This window comes from Sinocyclocheilus rhinocerous, unplaced genomic scaffold (assembly GCF_001515625.1).
Source record: "Sinocyclocheilus rhinocerous isolate Xijiao unplaced genomic scaffold, SAMN03320098_v1.1 scaffold914, whole genome shotgun sequence".
Taxonomy (NCBI): Eukaryota; Metazoa; Chordata; class Actinopteri; order Cypriniformes; family Cyprinidae; genus Sinocyclocheilus; species Sinocyclocheilus rhinocerous.
In genome coordinates, this window is record NW_015629521.1 from 501,753 (window position 1) to 526,309 (window position 24,557).

At 37.8% G+C, this 24,557-nt stretch overlaps 1 protein-coding gene across 1 annotated transcript in view; it reads left to right on the forward strand.

The window, feature by feature from the left end:
- The first annotated feature begins 4,554 nt into the window (after positions 1-4,554).
- The window catches only part of dipk2ab (divergent protein kinase domain 2Ab), a 41,652-nt gene continuing 21,649 nt past the window's right edge, over positions 4,555-24,557 (forward strand). The window contains exons 1-2 of the mRNA XM_016551130.1: positions 4,555-4,961; positions 15,559-16,438. Coding sequence (XP_016406616.1) covers positions 15,785-16,438 — 654 coding nt within the window. The 5' untranslated portion in view covers positions 4,555-4,961; positions 15,559-15,784. The remainder of the gene's footprint in view (positions 4,962-15,558; positions 16,439-24,557) is intronic.

The following is a 24,557-nucleotide window of genomic DNA, read 5'->3' on the forward strand; positions in this document are numbered from 1 at the left end:
GCAATGCTCTTCTGGCTGGACTTCCATCAAGCACAACCAAAACTCTACAAATGATTCAGAATGCAGCGACACGACTGGTCTTCAACGAGCCCAAAAGAGCCCATGTTACACCTCTCTTTATCTCCTTGCACTGGCTACCGGTTGCGGCTCGCATCAAGTTCAAGACAGAAATCTGAGATCCGCTAGTGAGCAACACCTCGTGGTACCATCACAGAGAGGCTCAAAATCACTTTCCAGAACATTCTCGTTCACCATTCCTGGCTGGTGGAATGATTTTCCCACCCCTATCCAGAATGCTGAATCTCTAACAATTTTCAAGCGACAGCTGAAAACTCATCTCTTTCGACGATACTTGACTTCATCCTAAAAAAAATAAAATAAAAAACTTTGTCTTTTTATTTATTCCTTCCCTTTCTAGCTTGTACTTATTTAAACAAATGCCTGAAACTTGGTATTACGAGCACTTCCTGTGTCTGTTTGCCTCTTTAAGAAGAATAGATTTATGTATTCCTCAATTGTAAGTTGCTTTGGACAAAAGCGTCTGCAAAATGACTAACTGTAAATGTAAATGCCCTAAAAGAAGGCCATTCCTGAACTCTCAGTCTGCCCTATTACGGCTAAGGATGCCTTTCCTGAACTCCCTGTTTGTCCTGTTATGGCCGCAGAGGCCACTGTTAACCTCTCTCTGCGCTCTATTCCAGCCCAGTCTGAGCCATGTTGGTGGTCTCCTGCACCTTCAGCTCCACTGAGGTGGTCCTCAGCTACATCAGCTCCACCTTGGTGGTCAACTGCTACACCCGTGGGGATCTTCGGTCCCATCTGCTCTGCTTTGGTTGTTGTCTGCTCCACCGTGGGGATATTCGGTCCTGTCTACTCTGCTGTGGTGGTCTTTAGCTCTGCCCTGCTCTTCAACTCTGCCTCTTTCGCCCTGGCCTCCTGCTGTGCCTCTTCCGCCCTGGCCTCCTGCTCTGCTGGCCCTGCCCTGGCCTCCTGTTTTGCCGGCTCGCCCTGGTTTCCTAGTTTATCTCTAGCTCCAGGCCCTCTTCCACCACATGTGCCTAGCCCACCATCCCTCCCCTTGATCCGCCTCCGTTCCACCTCCCTCCTGGATTTCTTTGATCTTTCATGGAGCATCTGGAATTTGCTCATTAAAGGGGGGTTATGTCACTGCCATCTGCTGGAGTGCCTATAACATCCACCAGAAAGCACTCCTCCCAGATCATTGCCTATTGCTTGTGGACTTCATTTCCCATCACACTTTGCTCAGTCTATCAGGTCTCATTTTATCCAGCTGTGTTATTAGCTGTAGTATTGCACTGTGTTTCTGTGTGGGTTTTGCGGACATCTTTTTTTAAAAATTTTTTTATTTATTTATTATTATTTATTTTTTTTAGTACCCTGTGCTAGTGCTTTCAGTCTTTTGCCTTATGTAGATTACTGTTTTTGGACTCTTCATTAAAAGCGGCACTTGGATTTTTAACAAAGTCTCAAAGAGTGTGACATAAATAACCTTTAATTTCATTAAAGAGTACATTTTTATGACTACACTTTTTAATAACTGCACTTTAAACTACATTTAATTTAGCTCAAATACTAGTCAGTACATTTGGCAGTACACTTTAACCATATTTGAAAAAAAAAATAATAATAATAGAAATAATTATGCAATTACATTTAAAAAGTGTTTCTTTTTATTTTACTGTAATTAACATGCAATTATGTGTCTGAAAACATTACATTAAGTTTGCAATTAAGTATGTTCTCATATAATATTTCCATACTAAATACTCTTTTTAAAAGTATGCTTCTTTTTAACAGGGTTCTCATACTGAAAAAAAAAGTGAAAATATAAAAAGGTGTGAAAAAAATAGTGTGGTTGAAGTCTTCAAAACTTCTGAGCAGAATATGGCTGTAATACATGCGTTTCACAGGTTAGGAAACATACGGTTTTACAAACCACACACCGGATTATGAGAGGCTTGTTTAATTGTCCTTTAAAATCAAGCAAATGTAAATGTAATAAGTTACCAAATATTGTGCCCTGCAAAAAACTGAATCCAGTGAAGTTGTTGGTGCAATAAAATCCCTCTCTTCCTGTCTTCAGGCCTAATGACTTCAAGACTTGAGCTGAAAAAAGCACACCTAACTGCCCCGCTCCACAAGCACTCCCCCATCAGAAAAAAAAAAGACATGAGTAAAGCAGACGTTTAATGAAGATTTTAATGCTGTCATTTAGAAAACGCCAAGTTCATTGTTCATCCTCAGTCTCCAACAATAAAAGCTTAAATGAAGCGTGCTTTCTGGGGCTAAGCATTCGTTCAGAGTAATTGGTGCCGTCTTTGAGAGCGCTTTGAACCAGCTGACCTGAACACTCAGCCCTTGTTAGAGAGGCCAGCGGAAGGGAAGTGAGCAATGCACCTTAAGCTGTGAGAATGAGCTTACATCACGACTGTAACACTGCTGGATTCGGAAGGGCTCTGAATGGGAAACATTTACATTTTTATTGAAGAAAGTGAAGATGATGTGGAATCATTCTGTGTTGATTGGTGAACCGGATGGGTGTATTTATTTTATGATAGAAAAGAAGACAATTTGCCTTATAGTCATGTTTGAGTTTGTTTTCAGCTTTGGGCACTGTTTATGCCCCAGGGGTTGATTTTAATTAAAACTAACAGGTTTCTTTTTTTTATTATTTTGGTTATATGAAGGTCACACTAAAACTTGGAAGGTTTTTATGCTTTTGTGATTTGCTTTTTATTTCAAATGCTTTTTATTTTATTATTTAACCCTTGTCCTACACCCAGGCTTTCAATCTTAAATTATGGAAAAACATACAATTATTACATTCTTAATACTATGGCACTCTGAATAAAGTGAAATAAGTGTAAACAATTCAGTATTCATTATGTGAAAAGGGATTGAAATCATTTGATTTATAGATCAGTTCTGGTGTCGTTTCTGCCATAACCAGCTAGTTTGCCCCTTCCGAAAAAGAAGTGCACTTAATTGTATTTATATTGAATGCACATTTGTAGTGCACTTCAAATCAATGTATAAATTAATACACTTTCATGACTGTGTACAGTATGTTTCTTAACACGCTATATTTAAAAAAAAGTGCATTTTAATAATGTCAAGAAGTTTTACTTTAAAGCACATTTAAAATCATTTTATTTTTAATCTTCTGTTGTGCTTTAAAGAAGTATACTTATTTTGATGTGTTGATTGACATACTAAACCACATGTAAAGAACTTGATTATAATTCAACTGTAGTGTTATTGTTATCGATACAATATTACATTTAAATTTCAGATATTTTAAATGTTTTTCTACATTTAAAATTGAATCATTACAAATGTTTAATTGCATGATACATGGCATACCTTTCAACAGAAATTACATCATAGCACATTTTAGTCTGTCTATCTATCTATCTATCTATCTATCTATCATCTATGATAGATAAATAAAATATTGTGCCAACACTTTTATACAGCGTAGATAGAGTACGCATATAAAATGTAAAGGGGAAAAAAATCATTTTTTATTCATGTACCACTAGGTGGCAGCACGTGCAAACATTTTCCTTCATCAGTACTGTAGACTTATTTCCTTTAGTTGGCATCTCAGAACCTTGTTGCTGTAATTATGTCTCTGTCGTTTATGATTATTTCAACATAAACTTTAATTACAGCGGAACCACCGTATGTGTATAATATAGCCTACAAACACATTATCATTACTTGCATTCCAAAGGTAAGCGTTTTTTACTGAAGGGGCATTCATTGTGGACGTATTAAAACAGTTCCTGTTATTCTTGTGTGTAATTTCAAGCAAAATATTTGTCTAAATATGATTTTAAGTTTAATTGGGTTTAGCTGCGTTATACGGGAACACAATATGCTTGTTGCTTGTAATATCATTAATAATTCAGTGCAGGTTCTTCTCCTTTTCCCCTGTTTCAGCAGATGATTGTGTGTTTTTAGGAACTAGTCCAGAGCAGCCAGTGGCTCTCCAGGCTTTGGCCCACAGTCGTCCTTAAGGAATATGGGCACATGGTTTTACAGACATCATTTGTGAGGAAATGGATTTCAGAAGTGGCACTCGGTTAGGCGGTTTGCCAACAAAGCTCGTTTCTTCGCAATCCAAAAAACAAACAAAACAAAAAAACACGGAGGCCAGAGATCACCCTGATGACATGCGCCTCTTTTATTTAATGAATGCCATCCATATCCCTCAATACTTAATACAATACAAATATTTATTTATTTATTTCTGCACTTTATTATACATATTTATTATTTTATTTGAATGTTTTTTTTTTATTATTATTACGTTTTTGCGCTTTAGATTATATATTTTTTAAATGATTTTATTTATTTGGTCTCTAGAGCAAAGCTGTATTCACCCATCATGGAAAAAAACGAGGACAGTGCTGCGCGTAACGGGAGGCGGGAGCGGGCGCCATGACAACGGCCTCAAACCAATAACGTAAAGCGATGAAGGACGTCGTAAATACTGACTGCTCGGTGTTGGAAAGAGTCGGTCGCTGTGGATCGTTAGTGCTGGAGATCAGCAGCAGTGTGTGTGTGACCGCGCACGATCAAACTCTTGTTCTCGACAGATCGGGATAAGAACGAGAGTCCTGCTCCAGAAGTCTTGCACATATAAACGACTGATTCATATAAGAGATTGAGAATTAGAGGCTTGACCATTGTTTATGTCTCTGGCTAGGTTGCTAACTGACTGATCTCCTAATGGAAAGAGCGTCTGAGTTTGTCTTAGGTGAGTATGTGAGCTGCTGAGCGTCTGGGATACAATGTTTCTCGTGTTTCTTTTTTTCGGAGCGTCTCACGCGCTACAGAGTAACAGCAGCGCGAGCGCTCCAGCCTGGACAGTGATTCAGAGTAACCGAGCCAGAGACTCACTCCTGCAGGACTGACTGAAGAAACTCTCTCAGGTTTGTTGGCAGCTTTTTCTCTCTCTCTCTGTCCTGTTGAAACGTCTTTCGTCCAGTCAGTTCACGTTTGTTAGTCGTTTCTTAGTCGCATAAACGCTGTTTCTAGACACAGTGTTTACTATCTATGTTCAGTTTATCGAAAACCTCGACATGTCTGGGAAAAGACTCGGGCATTTCTTTATTTATGATTATTGTTTTGTCTCTTTTGTGAATGCAGAACCGTTCAATCTCAATAAAACATTAATACAACCAATAATCACATTTACCTTTTATTAATAACGAACGGCTGAAAAGTCATGAAAATCGGTCAAAAAGATTTGGGAGCCCGCATATCAAATTTTTTGTTTTGTTTTCTTGTTACAAAGAATGAAAATACGTTTCGTGAAATTAGATATATGTGTGAGAGGTACGTGTAAAACTAATTTCAAGTCTAATTGAAAAAAAAAGTTAATGACAGACAAACTGGTGCATCATGTCTTGTTCTCATCTTGTATTCTGAAACCGCACAGCTCAGGAGATCATGAAGTAGGTTTCAGATTTCTTGGCACTGATCTGACACTTGAAATAACATGATATGATTCAGCTGCTGACCTCAGAGCAGTCTGCAAGATCTCTGGATTATAATGTGATTTACTAAGCATTAACACCCATACACTTATTGATCAAGCCAAGACTTTTTAGGTGTATGGCTAACTGTGTGTTTATCCTATTAAAAGGCACCCGACTGTATAGATTTTAGGTTAAATGTATGAAGGTGTTTTAGTTGCTGTAACTGGTTTTCATTTCTTTCACCTTCTCTAGTTAGTTTTAATTGGTCCTGCGGAGTGACAGATTCCTTTTTAAGAGTAGTCGTGCAAATGATATTAGGTTAATAAACAAGGCTGTCAAACAAAATACTGCATAAAAATGCCATTTAGCACATTACATCTTAGTTCATATTAGTATGTGATCGACTACCCAATTATTATTCTTTCCAAGAACACCATATGGTTTTATTTTAATAAAAAAAATAGACCTCGCAAATGTTATTGTTTGCCTCTTTGCCACCTCTGTCTGCGGAGTTATACTGTAACTTGATCGATCATTTGTCAGGACGCATAGTGTAAGTGAAAAAGCCACACCTGTATGATAAACCGCAGCTCACAACATCAAACTCACTATCAAGTGTTGACATTGTATTAAAGGGGTCATATGATGTTGCTAAAAAGAACATTATTTTGTGCATTTGGTGTAATGAAATGTTTATGCGGTTTAAGGTTAAAAAAAAACATTATTTTTCACATACTGTACATTATTGTTTCTCCTCTATGCCCCACCTTTCTGAAACACGTCGATTTTGACAAAGCTCATCGGTCTGAACTTAACTTTGAGACTTTAGTCTTTGCAACTTTAGGGATCTTATCTATTCACGAACAGCTTGTAACACTCCAAAGAGAAAGGTAAACTTGAAATCGCATCATATGACCCCTTTAAGCCTTATGTTTCAAGATATGCATCTTGCATAACCACCAATAGTATGAAAAACAAGACATCAAGCCTTTTCTGACAACTTTGCTTTTGTCAAGATAATTTATGGTATGTATACTATGAAGTTTTCATGCACTCTCCTAATGAAGTTAAGACATCATGTTGGCGGCTGACAGAAAGGCATCTGGTTGCATAGTAATTGTGAACACAAAGGCGAACATTGTGTCGGATTTGACTGAAGCATTTGTTCGATTGTCTGTATAGAATACACTCATTTGCCTAAATAACTTGCATACACTGGGATTTGTGTTATTTCTCTGGGAGTTGTTTCAAAATATCCAGATCGAAAGCTTTTAGAGAAGCTATAGATGCTTCATAACCCACATCATTGAGTTTAAGATTCAGGTGTCAACTTTGAATGGGAATGCGGTTAATCAGTAATTGTGTGTTACGAGTGAGAGTGTTTTTATTTGTTAGTGTTTAAAAGAAAATTTGTTTCCATTCATCATTTTCTGCGCGGGTTGCTGGACTGAGGAGGCTCAGTTGTGGATGACTGTTTTTGTGATCAAACATTATTGACTCCAGCAGTCGATAACCTTGGCAACTGCAGTTCTTCACTCGTGCGCCTGCAGCTCAGCATGTCCAAAGCTAATGACAAGGCCATTGTGAAATGCTTAATGTAATGGGAATAAAGTTGACAAAATCCACTCAGTACAGTCTCAAACTTAGATTCAAAGTGTTAAGAATTAGGGGCCTGGCTGAAATTTTTTTATTATTATCTTTAGCCTTTTGGCGATATTCAATATATAGCTCTATCTAGCCTACGTGTTTGTTTTGAATTGGATTTAAAAAAGGTGATCTTAATTTCCTCTTTAGCCAGAGGAACCATCATTTCAGCTAAACAGCCATTGTTACCAAGGACATTCCAAATGTTTATAGTTGGCATGAAATTAAAATGTTCTAAATGCATGTTATTGATCTCATTGCAAATCATCCGTGCATATGGCAGAGCAACTTCAGTCAAGATTTTTGAGTGTGAATCACTAAATTATTTTTAAAAAATTGTTTCATTGCAATAAACAATGTGAAATGGAGCCTACGATCACACCAGTGTGATTAGAACGTTCAGTGCGTCACGTGATCAACTGCTGAATTCAAATCTGCTTTCGCGCTTTTGGCGTGGAACCAGAGACGGACGCTGAGCGCTTGTCATATTATCACAACTATTCAGACATTTAAATACACATAAGCATTAGCAAAATATACATTTAAAGTAGGGCTGCACGATATTGGAAAAAAAACGTACATTGTGATATTTTGTTTTTCTGCGATATGAATAAAAAAAATCACCAGATGACTTAAATAGCTCTATTTGGAAAAAAAAATTCAATTATTGGGGTGATTTTGTAGGTGAGTAAATCAGCATAGGAAATAAACAAATTACAAGCATAGATAAGTATAATAGAACAAAGATACAAATGAAATAAACAGTGCTTTGTATTTTTAAGGCAGGTCTAACAGTAGGTACAGAAATTTAATAATCAAATGTAAAATAACACTGCATAGTCTTCACTGTATAAGTTAAATCTAATAAATCTGTGATAAAGCTACAAAAGTGATTTTTCTATATGCGTTTTGTTAACATTAACATGACACAGAAAGCAACAAGAACATTAAACTGATGTAATTGTTATCCTCTTTCTTTCTCAATTGTTTACCTTCACCTAAGACATAAGCAACTGTTTTTTTACAAGGATACTTACAGCGACTTGCATTTTGACAGTTTCGCGCATGTCATTTCAGGCACAAATAGTAGCGGAAGTTCGTGTCGTCTGCCGTTGCTAAGCAACCGTGACCTGTCCTCTCCTCGACGATGTGGAAGTTTCAACAAAGGAAATGGATTTCCAGCACTAAAAATTAGGGATGCTCCGATCGATCGGCCAGAGATCGGTATCGGCCGATAATCACATTTCATGACTCGATCGGTACTCACTATTTGGCCGATCTCACGAACTGATCGCAATTTGATGACGTCAACGCCTGACCACGTACATGATGTGTGGGACATAAATGATTTTAAGCCACAGTCATGTCATCGCCGGTAGGGATATGCCGGTATCAAATTCTCATGTTGCGATTAATTGCTAATGCTTTTATCACGGTATACGGTATTATCACGGTATTTAAATTTAGTTGGAAAAAAAGTGCTGTCATAATAGAGTATAACAGGTTTAATAACATGTTTCTTATAACAAAAATAACTGAACATTTAAATGCAATAAAGCAATACGATGATGAATGGATGGTTAATTTTTAACAGCAGATTCAGTGACATTAGAGCTGATCTGCGCCTGACTGCACTCGTCTGTGGCGCGTTACGTCTCCACGGGAACCGGAGCTGATCGCGGCCGCTCTAGTCAGTGCTTGTGTTTATGCAGCCGTGGCATGTTTCTCTCTTTTGTGAGTTGGCACAACATGGGGGACGGGACAAAACCTCGTCTGAGCCGTATCGCTGATCGTGGGCTGCTTTTAAATAATGTCAGCGTTTCTGTCACTGCCACTTCCCGATCAGGCGAACGAACACACATGCACACACGAAATCGTCTGCCTCATGAAAAAAATGTAGTTAATATTAAAATCGCTTGCAGTATCTCTGCTACTAAATTTATTTAAAAATGGATAGCTCTGTACAGTTGTCGCATCAGTTGTAGATGCGCTGTCTGTGTGTGAGCAAAGAAAACAATCAGTATAAATATAACGATCAGTATAGGCCTACTAAACATCGCACATCCTGCGATGTGACTATTGCGGATGCGCACATTGCGATATCGATGCTGAAACTATATATCGTGCAGCCCTAATTTATAGTTTGTAAAATGCACACTGATGTATAGGGAAGCGGCATTAACGATCCTTACAAAAATAATTTGATGACATGTTTTATTGATATCATACACATAGTGTAGGTAACAATAAAGTTTAATAGGGCTGGGTAAAAAATATCAATATCTCGATTTTAATCGATTCTCATTTTTACGAAACAATATCGATTCTTAAATCCCAAGAATCGATTAGGCTAGTCTAGCCTGTTTTCAGTCAATGGATGGAACTTTGAAGCGCACCTCCCATCCAGTAAATCGCAATAAGCATTGTGCGTTGGTAATTTTATTATGAAACAAAGTCTCAGATTAAAATTTATGTCCATTGTATTGCAGTATTCAAACAATAAATGCCGTTTTGGCGCTGTTTAATGTGGAGTGACAGATCGCTGTAGCGCCAGTTTAACAGACGCGACAGCGCGAGGCGCACGTGAACTGATCTCCTCCACATTAAAGGGGTCATATGATGCGATTTCATTTTTTCCTTTCTCTTTAGAGTGTTACAAGCTCTTGGTGCATAAAGAAGATCTGTAAAGTTGCAAAGACTAAAGTCTCAAATCCAAAGAGATATTCTTTATAAAAGTTAAGAGTTAGCCACACCTACCTAAAACGGCTCGTTCGAACACGCCCCCACATATCTACCTCACTATGTGGGAAGATTTACATAACGCCGCCCAAATGTTCACGCAAAAAAAGTCCGTTCAAGTTTTTATGACAGCCACTATTTAAATGTGTATATTTAAAAACACTAACTGAAATAATTGTAACGTAATTATTATAAAAACTTAATTAAGTGCAATTTAAGCAGTTGTACAGCACAAATCAGTCCATTTTAACCTTCAATATTATAATGTAGTACCAACTGACTCTCCAGCATTAGTTGAGGGATTTTTTTTCCTTGAGAAAATTTGGCATGTACTGTACCTGATATGTATCCAAAATAATCGATATTCATTCTAATCGAATTGCAAGCTTGTGAATGAGAATCAAATCGAATCGTGAAATTTCTGTCAAAACCCAGCCCTAAAGTTTACTCTATTCTTCTCCTTGTATTTCGGGAGGAGATGATGAATTTACGTGTTAAATTGCACAGCTCGGATTCAGCGCGAATTAACATGGCGGCGCCTATCATCCGCTATAGATCAACTAACATGGTAATTATAAAGGTGTTTAAACTACCAAATGCATTTACTTACATGTATTTGAGAATCGGAATATCATATATTTCATAATATAATCAACACGTTTGTGACTATTTTGAATAAAACGGGGAAAAAAGCGACACATCACTCATTCACAGCTGTTGCGGCTGCGGTTTGTCACATGACAATCATGACCCATCGCCATGGAAACAATAAGGCAATACGTTCTAAAATAACGGTCGCCTAAAAAAAACTCACGCTGGGGGAGTCTGCTGGAATATTTTAAACTCGCGTGTGAAAAGGTTAAGTCATGTTTTATCAAACTGTTTTAACACTAATGTTTTGCTTGTCTCAACTTGCAAAACAAGGAAATATTCTGACACTAATATAGGAAACTCATTCAACATGCAGTGGCATTTGCAATCAGTTTTGCATAATCTTATGTTTCTTTCCTGAGAATGAACCTAAGATATATTCAGGGGGAAAAAGTAGTAGGACAGGACTTGGTTAGACTTGTGCCGGTATTCGGTAATGCGATATATCACGGTAATGAATATGCACGATATTGTTATCGTGGGCACTTCTAAATACCGTGAATAATTATATATTACAAATTATTTAGAATTTTGAATGCATTTTAAGAATACTTTTCCCATCAACTGGTCAAAATGCACAACACCGCCGTATGCTGCATGAAAGATGCGTGCGCACTCTGATGTAAACAAGCGCGAGCGAGAGGCACATGGCGGAACATGTGAAAACCTGTTATACTGTATTATGACAGCACTTTTTTTTCAACTAAATTTCAATATCGTGATAACACCGTATACCGTGATAAAAGCATTAGCAATTAATCGCAACATGAGAATTTGATACTGGCATATCCCTAGACTTGGTTTTAATCATTTGGAACTAAAGGGTTAGTTCACCCAAATATGAACATTCTCATCCTCATGTCGTTCCAAACATGTAAGACTTTCATTCATCTTCGGAACAAAAATTAAGATATTTTTTAATGAAATCCAAGAGCTTTCTGACCCTGCATATTTCCAGGCCCAGAAAGGTAGTAAGGACATTATTAATATAGTCCATGTGACATCAGTGGTTCAACTTTAATTTTATGAAGCTACGAGAATACTTTTTGTGCACAAAAAAAACGAAAATAACTTTATTCAACAATTTCTTCTCTTCCGTGTCGGTCTTCGATGTGCATTCATGAGAGTACCACAATGCATGTGTGTGGTGCTGCTGACACAGGAGCCAGCGTTCTGAATCCAGTTCGTAGAATCCAGATGTGCTGTGCCTTATTTACAAGTAGAGGAATGCACACATCACTCGTGAACGCGCGTCGAAGACTGATACGGAAATTGTTCAATAAAGTTATTATTTTTGTTTTGTGCACAAAAAAGTATTCTCGTAACTTCAGAAAATTAAGATTGAAGCACTGATGTCACATGGACTGTTTTAACAATGTCCTTAATACCTTTCTGGGCCTTGACCGAGGTAGTTCCGTTGCTGTCTTTGCAGTGTCAGAAAGCTCTCGGATTTCATAAAATATATCTTAATATGTGTTCCGAAGATGAACAAAGGGCTTACAGGTTTGGAACAACATAAGGGTAAGTAATTAATGACAGAATTTTCATTTTTGGGTGAACTATCTCTTTTATTGGATTGTGAAAAAAGAGGGCATTCCATACCTTAATGGGTCCAGGTGGTTTCAGAGGAAGAATTTAAAAAGTAAGAGGGATTTGTGACATCAGCCACAAAAGTTTAAAATTATTACATTGTGATTCTGAAAATAAGGTTTTATATTTTTTTTTGGAATAGTATGTACTGATGAACCATTCACAATAAAACCAGTTATGTGAATTAAAGAAGTAAAGAGTCAATTATGTTTTTACACTGACTTCAAGGACCAAATAAATGCAATCGTTTAAAATGTTGCATATACAGTATTGGGAGCAAAATCCAGTGCTGGCTCATTATCCCTTCTCCGTACTCCGAGTTCCTCTTAAGAGCCAGTTTGTTCCTTTGTGTTGACTCTTCTAAGATACTGTGCAACATTTGTTTTGGCACATTCTGAGCTGCTTTTTGGTGTTAAGTGGCATTCGGTGGCCCTCAGGCCTGGGTTTCCTACTTTTCTTCACCGCCTGAACGGTGGGTGAGAGGGAGGAGATACTTTATGAGTAATGGAGTGGTAATTCAAACCAGAGGCCTGTGGGCAGAATGAGGTTGTTGGAAATGAAAACATTTCATCAGTAAATTTGTCTGTTTGTGAATAGGCTGATCTGATTTTCTGCATCATTGTTTCTCAAACTGTATTTGTCTTGTACACCTCCATAGGCCTATTAGTAAGGCACAAAACTAGCTTAATTAACACCAAACCCGAAACAAGTTAATTGTGATTCAAAATAATTTAGCATTGTAACCTACCTCTATTCAGTGTCTTTATATAGCATATATGCACAAATTGCACACAAGAATGCACAAAAATTGATGGAGTTAGTGCAAAATTAATGAGAATGTAGGGCTGAGAAGCTGGACATCACTTTATACATCAATAATTAATGGGATTGTGAAAAGTGTCCATTACATACATTTGGGATAACATGCAATGATTAAAGTAATGAAAGTGAAATCATTTTATTTATTGTATTTTTTTTTTTTTTTTTGAATTTGTAACTTCTGTTTTATGGGTTTAACAAAGCAAAATAAAAACACGTACCTATAGTTTGGGATTATTGTTCTAGCGTGTTAAAGGCTTTTAGTGGCCTTCAGCTTGAAATATGAGAAGCTTGTCATTTACCGGAGTGACTTAAAACATTTGGAAGGGCTTTTAAGGATGTTTGAGAAAAGTAAAATCTAATTCTGCTGTCATTTTCGGTTTGCGTGAGTCTTGATCTGAATCATACCCCCACAGGCTTATCCTACTGAAGTCTGAAATGAGCCCTATAAATGTCAAAGTGAAAGAATCAGCAGGAACCTTTGCAAAATGCTTTCGTTTTCCCCACCAAACCTTTCAACATGTCATTCATTTAAAAGAGGCCCCTGCATCCTGAAATATTATGATTGAGTTGCTGTGACTGTGGGTGGACATGGACCTGACTGCTGGAGCGAGAACTCCTTAATCGGGTGCGATGTGAAGCAGGCAGCGTGTGCAGTGAAGCTTGTTTGCTTTCGCTCTGCCAATCTGTACTCAAACCAACGGCAGTGCATCACGTAGACCAAGGCTTTTCTTGACTGCCTCATTTTTCCTGAAGAGAAATGTGCACAGTTTATCTTTGTCTCTGCTCAGTGAGTGAAAAACCGGGATGTCATTCTGTTAAATGGCACGCAGAGATCATATCATGTTCAGTTGTTTTATGAACGTTCAGTAAATCTAGTCCTCTGTAATAGGCAGTATGCATGTTCTTCTTATCAAGATCTGTGTTAGCCCTTTTCCTTCTGCTGCATTCCAAATGAGTTATTTCCCAAGTGTTCAAACCTTAATTACTATTATATTTATGTACTATAAATCAGTATTTTCCTGTTATGTTTTGACCTCATTGGAGACTGCAGTTATATCCAGCCAATATTCTTACACATGGAACATACAAAACCATGTTACATGTCCAAAACACATGGTTGTACTTTTCATTCATAACTGTGATGTAGTAAAGTCTATGGGCTTCAATATGTCCCACTCAGCACAGGAAAGAAAATGGTGCTTGTCAGATAATTTCATGGGATTTTTAAGCGTAATGTTTAGTATTTTGCTTAATCAAAATGTATCCTATTTTTAGGACCATTAAGATGTTTCACATCGGCAGTAGAATTTTTGTATTGATTGGTGTTACATTAACTTTTAATGAGCATTGAATACAAGTTGAACATCTGGGCAGTGCAGATTTGTAGGGAAAATGTTCCTAATTGTCAGCTGTCAAAAAGCAGCTCTTAATGGTCCTAAAAATATTCCAAATATAATGTATTTGTCTTTTTTTTTATTTCGATGTGAAATATGACCAGGACATGGTTTAGTGTGATTTTCCATTTAACGCCACTGTCGGATAAGGGCTTTGCAGGACTGATATGAGTTATAATTGCTGGTGTCGATTCTGTCTTCCACCCCCCAGCAACTCGGATCTTACTAGGTCAATTAAAATGCAAAGAAATTCGTCAACATGCTCGCTAATCACACTGACTCGTCTACTAATGAGCACAGCCCTCGAAAGCCATCACTTTTAATAGGCATGGTGTAATGAGCTTTAATTGAAAATGGCCCATTTGCATGGTAAGCGGCCATATAAAGATTTTGGTGCTACGGGTCTGATTTTCTGCATAGAAACTGTACTTGGGTTGTAATAGCCTGTTTTACCATAGTCTAAAATTGACTGAGAGTATTAGGACAGCAACACTTGCACGTGTCCGCCTCATATGCCTTATTTGCATGACTGCTGATGTGCTTCATTTGTATCAGTGACACTCCGGCGTCAGATACATTTACACGGTGCTCTCTACGGCTCTGTTTCACCTCCCCACATTACCTTAGTGACACCAGGCTTTCTCAAAGAGGAATCTTCAAAGAAAGATTAAAACTTACCAGGGCAACTCTGATCAAAGGTTAAACTATGCTCCGCACGCCTCTTCTGGTAATACACAGAGGAGCGCATCCATTTGAAAGAAGAAAGAGTCTCACTTTATTTGCAGGTGATGGAAATAATCACAGATCATTTGCTTTTGTTTTTGACAAGCAGTATGGTAAACTGTTTCCGTAACATACTTTGTTTCAGAGGTGCCGCATTTTTCTTAATGTTTGCTCATTTTTTAAAACACTAACTTTTGCCTCAGTTGTTTAAACTAACTTTCGGAAAGCAGTGCATTCGCTCAAATGACCTGAACATTTCCAATTTGTTAAACATTTCAAAACAACACACAATCTTGGTTTTGCTTTGAGGTTTATACCCTGGGAAAGAAAAAAAAATTCAGATTGGGAGAAATGGAAAGTAGCTGTTCAAATAGTGTGTAGTTGTCCGTAATAGGAAATTGGCATGCTCTTTGTTCCATGCTGTAGCGCTGGTAAAATGCAACTTAATATAATATGTTTGTTCTTTTTTGTGTGCTTCTTTGCAGGCCAGCTTTTATATGCATCGGCACTGTGCACTCCAGAGCAATGCAAGAATGTCTTAGCCCAGCGAGCACTTGCAAGGGGGGACTCTGCTATTTTTTCCCCCTATGGGAACTCCAGGTGATGAGTCAGCACTAGTGATGGAGATCCATTGAGTCCTGTCCCTGACACTATTCATTGCCCTTTCCCCCTTTACCCTTTACCCCTGCCCTGCCTGGCTAGTGCACGAACATGCTGCGCTTCCTCCCACTCAAGCTTGGCCGATTGTACCGGTGTCTGAAGCTTCTCTTTGTCATTGGGCTGTTTGTCATCCTGTTGATGAACACACACAACCTCTTCGCCTCTTTCCAAAAGAATGAACTCACCGACCGAAGGTTCATCAACCTCAACAAGTGCCCAGCCTGTTTTGGCACCAGTTGGTGTCGCAAGTTCATGAATGGACAAATATCCTTCGAGACATGGGGTCGCCTTCGCTTCCTGGATGTCTTCAATGTGAAAAACGTTTTCTTTGCCCAGTACGGGGAGCCTCGTGAGGGTACGCGAAGGATTGTACTTAAGCGTTTGGGCTCCAATCAAGAGCTTACTGATATTGACCAGAAGATCTGCAAGCGGGCAACGGGTCGACCTCGTTGCGATCTTATCCAGGCCATGTACAAGACTGAGTTTGCCCGACTTAATGGGGATGTCAGACTCCTAACCCCAGACGTTGTGGAAGGCTGGTCAGATCTTGTTCAATGTCCATCCCAAAGACTGCTGGACAGAATAGTCAGGAGGTATGCTGAGACAAAGGACTCTGGAAGCTTCCTCCTCAAGAACCTTAAGGACACAGAAAGGATGCAGCTGCTGATGACCTTGGCTTTCAATCCAGAACCCTTAGTGCTTCAGGTATGGTTTTTCATGTTGTCTACTAACCCACCTCTCTCTGACAGACTCCCTGGGCCTGTAATATATCGGCTGGGTTATAAAAGCCAGATCATAACGTATGCTCTTGAATTGCCCTTGATAATTCCTCTAGTAGAATAGAACCTGTCAGTTTGGTGGGCTGCAAATAGGCTAAAAAATGCCGCCGTAAATTATAGGGTGTGCTACTTTCCCTGCCTCTCTGTTTCCATTCCAGGCTGCGTAGTTTGCAAGCCACATTTCAATTCTCGAGTTTGAAGTCCTGCCCCTGTAATCTTAAAGGACCTCAATTGGGAAGTGTTTAATTGCAGCCTTATAGGCCAAAGCTGATGGATTTGTCTTGCCTTCATACATTTTAAAGATTTTTGAATTATTTAAATATTTAATCGTCATTATACGATTCTTAAACTGTGATTATCGCCTTAAGAGATTGAAGATATCGCAAAAGCTGCCTTACAGAATAGGCTGGTTTCCTATCAGTACAGTTATAATGTATCTCACAGACATACTGTTTTTGCCTTCACATCAGTGCATTTCTCCTGACATTCCATGCTACTTGCCATCTTGACATGGCAATGATAATAAGGGCCACTATCTGACAAATTTTCAATACTGATTTACAATTTGACGATCGATTTCAATTTCACTTGTCATTGACCGCAGCTGGTAAATGCCCAGAACAACAAAAGAACACAAGCCCTTTCAAAACATTCGGTGTCTTACTGACTTCTAATCTATCACCAGGTCCTGACACCCTCTGGCATTTGCTAAACAAAGGGGATCTATAAAATCTGATTAGTTGTGTGTGGTCCCTGTCATTCGGCACCCTCCTCTTTTGTCTCTCTATTTGTTTTTCACTCTCTGTTGCTTCTTCTGCAGTGCCTCTCTTTCTGCCATCCAGAAAAAGTTTGTAATGCCATTACATATCAGTTCAAAGCACCCTGTGATTTATTATCCAATCCTCCGGTCCACTTCCAGGACCTCTTCTCTTTCCGTCTATCTGTGATTCCGCCCATCATTATTCTCTTTGAGCTGTTCCTGCATGTTTTCCAGTGCTCATAAATAGTTCATTCTGTGCTGAACTTGTGAACCATTGGCATGGGAAATCCCTTCCCCCCTGGCAGTACTCTGGATAACCTGAACTCTCAGAGCACCAGAGGAGCTTCCGGGAGACCCTGAAGGGTGGTTTAGTGCCTTTGGCTGTTCCTTACACACACAAAAAACGCTGTAATATTTTAGGAACAGAAGGAAATGAGTGGTTGTGCACCAACTCATAAATAATTGATGGCATCTATGCTTGGTGTATACCAATTCAGGGAAGATGCTCTTGTAGATTTATAAGGCTAGACTTTCATTGTTGTGAACTTTGCGATGCTAGAAATTACTGCGGTGGTACAGTGATGGTATCAGATCATAATTATCATATATTTAATTGTTCATATAAGTTTGAGGAAGCTTCTTTAAAATAGTTTGGCAACCCACGATTTCAAAGTTGGTAAACTACAGGAAATCCACTCCTAAAAAAGTACTTTAATTCTTTAAACGCTACTAATGAAAAGGAACTACTACATTTAAACTATTTATTTGAGCAATATTTCGATGTATTTAAGTGTGCCAGCATTAAACAGAGAAGTGTTCACTACATACAATTAATACAATTAGAAACTAGTCTCTGGGACTTCACAGACCTGCGTACTGTATGCTTAAAAAATATAGTTTATGAGAGTGTTTGATTATTACCTCAGTTGGTTGTAAAGCTTGATTAAATGCAATTTATAAACAAACATCAATGTGAATTGTTGTTGTTGCATTGCTAATTTTAATAAGTTCCTTGGTAATAGGAAAGCTACAGTACATAAATTATATGCATAAATTATATATTGCTATGTTTCTAAGAAATTTAGTTGAATACCTTCACTGTGCATGTATAGTAGTATTTAATGTATGTGTACTTCTAAGGTAGAATACTGCAAAATTAGCATCCTTCCAAGTCCAAAAAAAAAAAAAAATGCCAGAGTACTGCTGTGGTATATATCAATTTAACATGGCAATATTAAGGCCTTTTCACACTGAACACAAAATTTGGCGCGAATGTTCGGTGCGATTACACTTTTAAATCGAAACAATAGATCCCTATGGGGCTATTCGCACCAGGCACGATCATTCGCGGCGCGCAAAAGTGAGGATTTTTTTTTTCGTCCTGTGTTGATTTTTTTCCCCGTTACTCCGCGACCAAACAGGCCATCCAATCAGATTTGAGCTAAGATCACGTGCCCGGAGCAGCTGTTGTTGCACAAAAAGGCTAGAGTGGTGGCGCTGTTTCGAAAACCAGTGTAAACAAACAAACACCGAAGAAGAGTGTCCCACAAGAGAGAAGAGAGTGGATGCTGAGTTCTTGTTGGTATCTGAGGACCGATTTATTCTCACGTTCTCCATATAATTTCTATTAATTCTCCACTGAATCATGTGATCTGGAGAGCACTGTCCATTATCTTCCACGTGCGCGAGTGTTATATGAGTCTCAGCGTGTTCACTCTCTTGATCTCCCGAATTAAAATATCCTGTAAAAAAATCGAGTGAAACGTTTTTCTACTCATGAAATATGAAAGCAAATAGACATGATTATGATGATATATTTTCTGTATGTGTTTTGTATGCAGCTCATGGTATTTTTATAGCAATAAAGGATGTTTATGACAAATATTAGCAGTGTAGCGTTATTCAACATACAAAGAGTGCATGTGTCTGCTTATTGTAGAATCAAAATCAACTATAGATCACAATTGAAAGTTATAACAAGCACTCGATGATGGTTTAAAGTGGATAAGCAAATACATTAATAATTACATTTTCAAGTGTAGCTTGATGCTAATTGTAATTCTAATTATATTTTAGGATGCATTCTTCTAAGCATTATAGATTGTTTGTGTTTCTGGTGTAGAACCAAACTTTGTTTATCTTAATTTAATGCTGTATATTGAGCAGCGGACGATGTTAAATCCATATATGAGATACATATCTGAGGAAAAATGCATTGTTGGTCGGCGCCACCTAGCGTGTAGGCGTGAATTAGCAGAAGGCAAACAATCGTTTCGCGCTCGGTGTGAAAGCACCATTTGTCGGTGATTCGCCTTGCTTTTTCGCATCGCGGTCAGTGTGAAATGCCCTTTATACTGCTTTCTGATACTTCTTTCTTTATGTTGTGCATATTTTTGTACTGTAATTAAGCTATCCAAGTATCCATAATCACCTCATTTTCTGAGAATGAATTCAAGCAGAGCTCGTTTTTCTTTCACAAAACTTCTCACTCCCACTTCTTTTACTCTGTATTTTTGTAAAATACCATGATGCCATTCACCGCTGCTTCAGTTTCCAATCTACTGTGAGGTTTCTGGCAGGAAAGCGGTTCTTCCTCTCAGCTGTGTGAGAAAGCCGGCCTGTTTTTGTCAGTGGAAACCAATCCTCAGAGCAGTTGTAAGGTTGGCCCACAACACGCTCCCCTTTTCTGTCCACTGAATTCACTGTGCTGCAAGTCACGTGGAAAGCAATTCGTCCCAAAGGAATAAATATTTTTAGAAAGCAATATGATGGCCAGAAATAATGAATCGCGTGTGATATGAAAGGCCTTTGTTTTAAAAGGCCCACAATCCTGCCATGAAATGCTGAAGCCAACCGTTGTGTTTATATTACACTATTCATATAAACCGTAAAATTTTCCTCTTTCAAGCAGCCAGGTTTTAACCATTAAAGCAGCATTATGCTTTGTTCTCTGCTGATTTCTTGAGTAGGTTGAGGAGATTCTGTGACCCACATTATTTGCAGAGATGGTTATTAATTCACACTTTCATGAGCCGACATTCCCTGCATTTTATCTTTTGTCTGTGAATCTGTGATGCATGAGGTCATTGTTCGATAGATGTTGAGGCTGGTTTAGGTGACCTTGCTCAAATTTAGCCAGGAGCACGGTACTTTGTTAACAGCCCCCCGTTAGCATAGGCTCTGCCTGCTCAGCCAGCTTGACAACAGGACATGACAGGCCTGTGGGGTTAACGCAGTCAAGGGTGCAGTGCTTGCCTCCAGAATGGTTGCATGTTGAGACGCTCCTCCCTGCACCTGACATAGTTTGTGTGTTCAGCTGGAGAACAAAAAGGCAAAACGGTACTTCTGAAATCTCCCCCTGGATTGTGGAGTCAAATGAGGGCAGGTTTTGATAAAGTAAAATAAAAACGTCATTAAAGGGATTCGGACACAGACAGTCAATTGCCAATTAGCAGATAATGTTTAAGCCACTGCATTTGCACATTGTTTGCTGAATGTGTATTGTAGACCACAACAGTTGGGTAATAATTCCATTCAGATTCATGGAGAAGTTTGTTTTTAAACACTGATATATGTGTCTTTGTAAGCTGCAAGTCTTAGCTACAAGTTTTTTTTTCTTCGTTACGAGTTTTTGCAGGCTAGGTAGGTTATGTTAGGTAATTTAAACACTGTGAATAAGATTTACATTTACACGAGGAGCAAAATTGCATTCGATATTAAGACTTATTTTTAGAAAATATATCTTGCATTGAGTTTATTTTCTTAACCCGTTAGCAAAGACTAAATGTAGTGAACAACAACAACAAAAATACCGTAACTGCTTTGTTTTCCTCTCCTGTTGAGGTAATTCAGTAAAAAGACAACCAAGACCGGGTCAAGAGCATCATGTGCAGAGAGCATCATGTGTGCTGCTTTATGGGATGAGTCAGATTTCATAAGCACACAGTCTTGTACTTGAATAATTTCTGAATACCTTTTTTTTTTGCTTCTAAATGTAGATTTTTCAAGTTTAGTGGCTGTTTTGGTTCAAGGATGATGCCCTTGCAGAAAATGAATGCCAAGTTCTTTTTCTGCTCTGGTGGTCACTGGTGCCTCCCACACTTTTGCAATCCTGTCAGCTAATAAAACTCACACCTTCTAAATGGAGATGTAGTCTGTCTAGTGTATGGTGGTCCAACTGCACAACAAGAAACAGACATCTGTTCACCACCTCAGCCATTTTGCAAGTGTATCTCACTGTTTTTTCACAACTTGACCTATTCAAATTTCAAGAAAAAAATTAACTTGTGTTACATAATTTTATTTAGTACCGCTAAGAGGGTTTTTGCTTAAGTGCACACATATTGGTTAACTCTGTGGGACATAATCTATTTCCGACATTCAGGCTCATAACAATTTTAGGGGAGGAAAAAAAATAAATTAAAAAATGTTCTTTGTGGGCAGGAACTGTCCATTTATTGTAGCCACATGAAACAGAATCACATTACACATACACAAGTTTATTTATAATTTGCCTGAAATTTGCTTAATTTTATAATAATATTTCCCTTAACTCTGTCTGCTGTCTTGGATGAAGTTTGTCACAATTTTTAGTGTGCACTATACAAAACACAAAACCTGTGTCTGAAATTAGGGTTACCATACGTCCTCTTTTCCCTGGACATGTCCTCTTTTTGGACCTAAAAAAATGCATCAGTCCCAAAATCGCCCAAAATGTCCGGGATTTGGCTGTTTTCTTACATGTTGCTTCCGCAACATGTGTTTCGCTCCCGCGATTTTCGTGTCCACTCCTTTAAACATTCTAATATAATTTTGCCGCATCAGGGAGCCGCTCTCTGTTAAGGATTTGGTTATTTCCTTTTATACTATTTATTTTTCACATTTTTTGATATTCTTTAAATGATTTATTACGTTGTCCATTTTTAATGTGTATCATGTTTAATTGTTGGATTTTTGGGTTTTTATTAGTTTATACGTCTTGTGGTAACAAAGTCTTTTATTTTGACATTCATCCATGTAAGCGGATATTGCGGTGTGCTTAAAGCATTCTAGTAAGGAGCGCAACTAAGACGCACATGGTCGATTCATTCAAAGGTTTACGGTTAAAGAGAACTTCAAGGATTTAGCTCCTGGTTTAAATGGAGAATAAGGTAAAATATTGACTTTGATATCTGTATTGTTTTGGATTTCTTTTAATGTAGCAATGGTTATTTGTTTGTATGATGTTAGGGGTGTTAAATCGTTGTTGTATTTGTATGTTTGTTTCAAGGTTTATTTATATTATGTTTTGTGTTTGTTTTCTTTATACAAAGCTCTTACGGTGATTCGTGATGTCTTATGGCATTTAACGGTGATTACTACAAATCTACGGTGACGGATCTTTAATAAAGCTCATTATGAATCATCAGTTGAAGAGTCCAACATTTTTTAAGCCAGGAAGCTACAAACACAGAGTAACGCTGCGTGTTTCGGATACTTTTAAACTGTTGCCATGGGTTGATTTTCCCAAGTGGGTTAAAGGTTTGAAATATTGCATAAATTACATTTGACTGAAATGCTTGTTTTGAAACATTTTGCATTCTACCTATGATAAAACTTTCATGGACTTCTACATTAACTGTTCCATCCTGGTGGAATGACCTGCCCAACTCAATCTAAGCAGCTGAGTCCTTAATCATTTTCAAGAAACAGCTGAAAACACATCTCTTTCATCTTCATTTGACCCTCTAACTCTAGCACTCTCTATTATAATGCTAATTCTAATTTCATATGCTTGTTATTTTTATTAAATAAATTTGACCCTCTAACAGTTGCACTCTATATTCTATTTCTATTCTAGCTACTTGTTTTATTTAAAAAGAAAAAAAGAGCCTTTAACACTAGCATTCTCTATTCTTTCTCTATTCTTTCTCTATTCTTTCTAATTATTTTATTTGTATTTATTATAAATAATGACCTTCTAACACAAGCATTATCTATTATTTTTCTGTTCTGTTGACTTGTTTTATTTTTATTTAAAAATTACGCTCTAACACTAGCATTCCCTATTCTTTTTTTCGATTCTATCTACTTGTTTTCTTTTTATTTATTATAAAAACAAAACAAGCAAACAAACACAAAAAAAACCTTGCTACGTATACTTTTAGGTAACCCCCCCCCCTCCCCCCACTGTCCTCTTTTTGGAAAACTAAAATATGGTCACCCTACTGAAGTGCTACACGTGATACAACTGCCACCTAGTATACTCATTACTGTAATATAGAATTAAAAATAATCCATTCCAGACAAAAAACATAAATTAAAGGAAGTGTACAGTAAATACTAAATCTAGTTTTGTTAGTTCAAACTGTTCATTTTTTGCCATTATATTAATATATTAATAATCAGTGTTATTACAGTATAATATTAAAGTGTAGTTAGAGAAAGATAAATATCTCTGTGAAAAAAAAATTTAATAAATACAAATTGTGTTTTATATCTTAAAGCGATAGTTCACTCAAAAAAAGAAAATTCTAGCATAATTTACTTTGATATTTTGAAGAATGTTGGTAACCAAACATATGGTATAGCTGTTGACTTCTATTTTATTTATTTTATTTTATTTATTTATCCATCCCAACCTATATGGAAGTCAGTGACTATACCGTCTGGTTACCGACCGTTTGGTTATTCTTCAAAATATCATCTTTTGTGTTCAACAACTGAAAGAAATTCATACAGGTTTTGATGGTGAGTAAATTATGACAGAAGTTTCTTTTTGGATGAACTATGCTTTTAAAGAAATTAGTTGCCTGTGCTTGTTCAAAAATAGACCAGTAGACTATGCGGTAGAGTCTATATATACTATATATAGACTACACAGAGCAAAACCTTCAGCACTTTATCTCTCCTTCACTTCACTCGTTCTTGTCCTCAGCTGGTGGATTGGTGGTCTGTAATCTGGGATGGGATGCAGAGAGGGAGATTTTGGGGGAAGGGGTGGAGAGAAGTCTGCCAAGTTGTAGAATAAGCACAGCACCCAGCAGGGACGAGTTCTCTGTAGACTGACTCTGTTTTAAAATTGAATGGCCAAGCAAAATGCCAGACGGGGCTGTTCTGCTTCCACGCCTGCGTGGCGGACCGCAGGTCAACGACGGGGTTTGAGGGAAAAGGGCAGTCATTTAATGTGAAGAACAAAACAACTTGTTTAGTTCTTCCTCAACAGCCCTTTAAATTGGCTTATCAGACTGTGTAATGTTTCAAAGCCGGTGAGAGGATATTTTCATCCACTTTTTTTTTTTTTTTT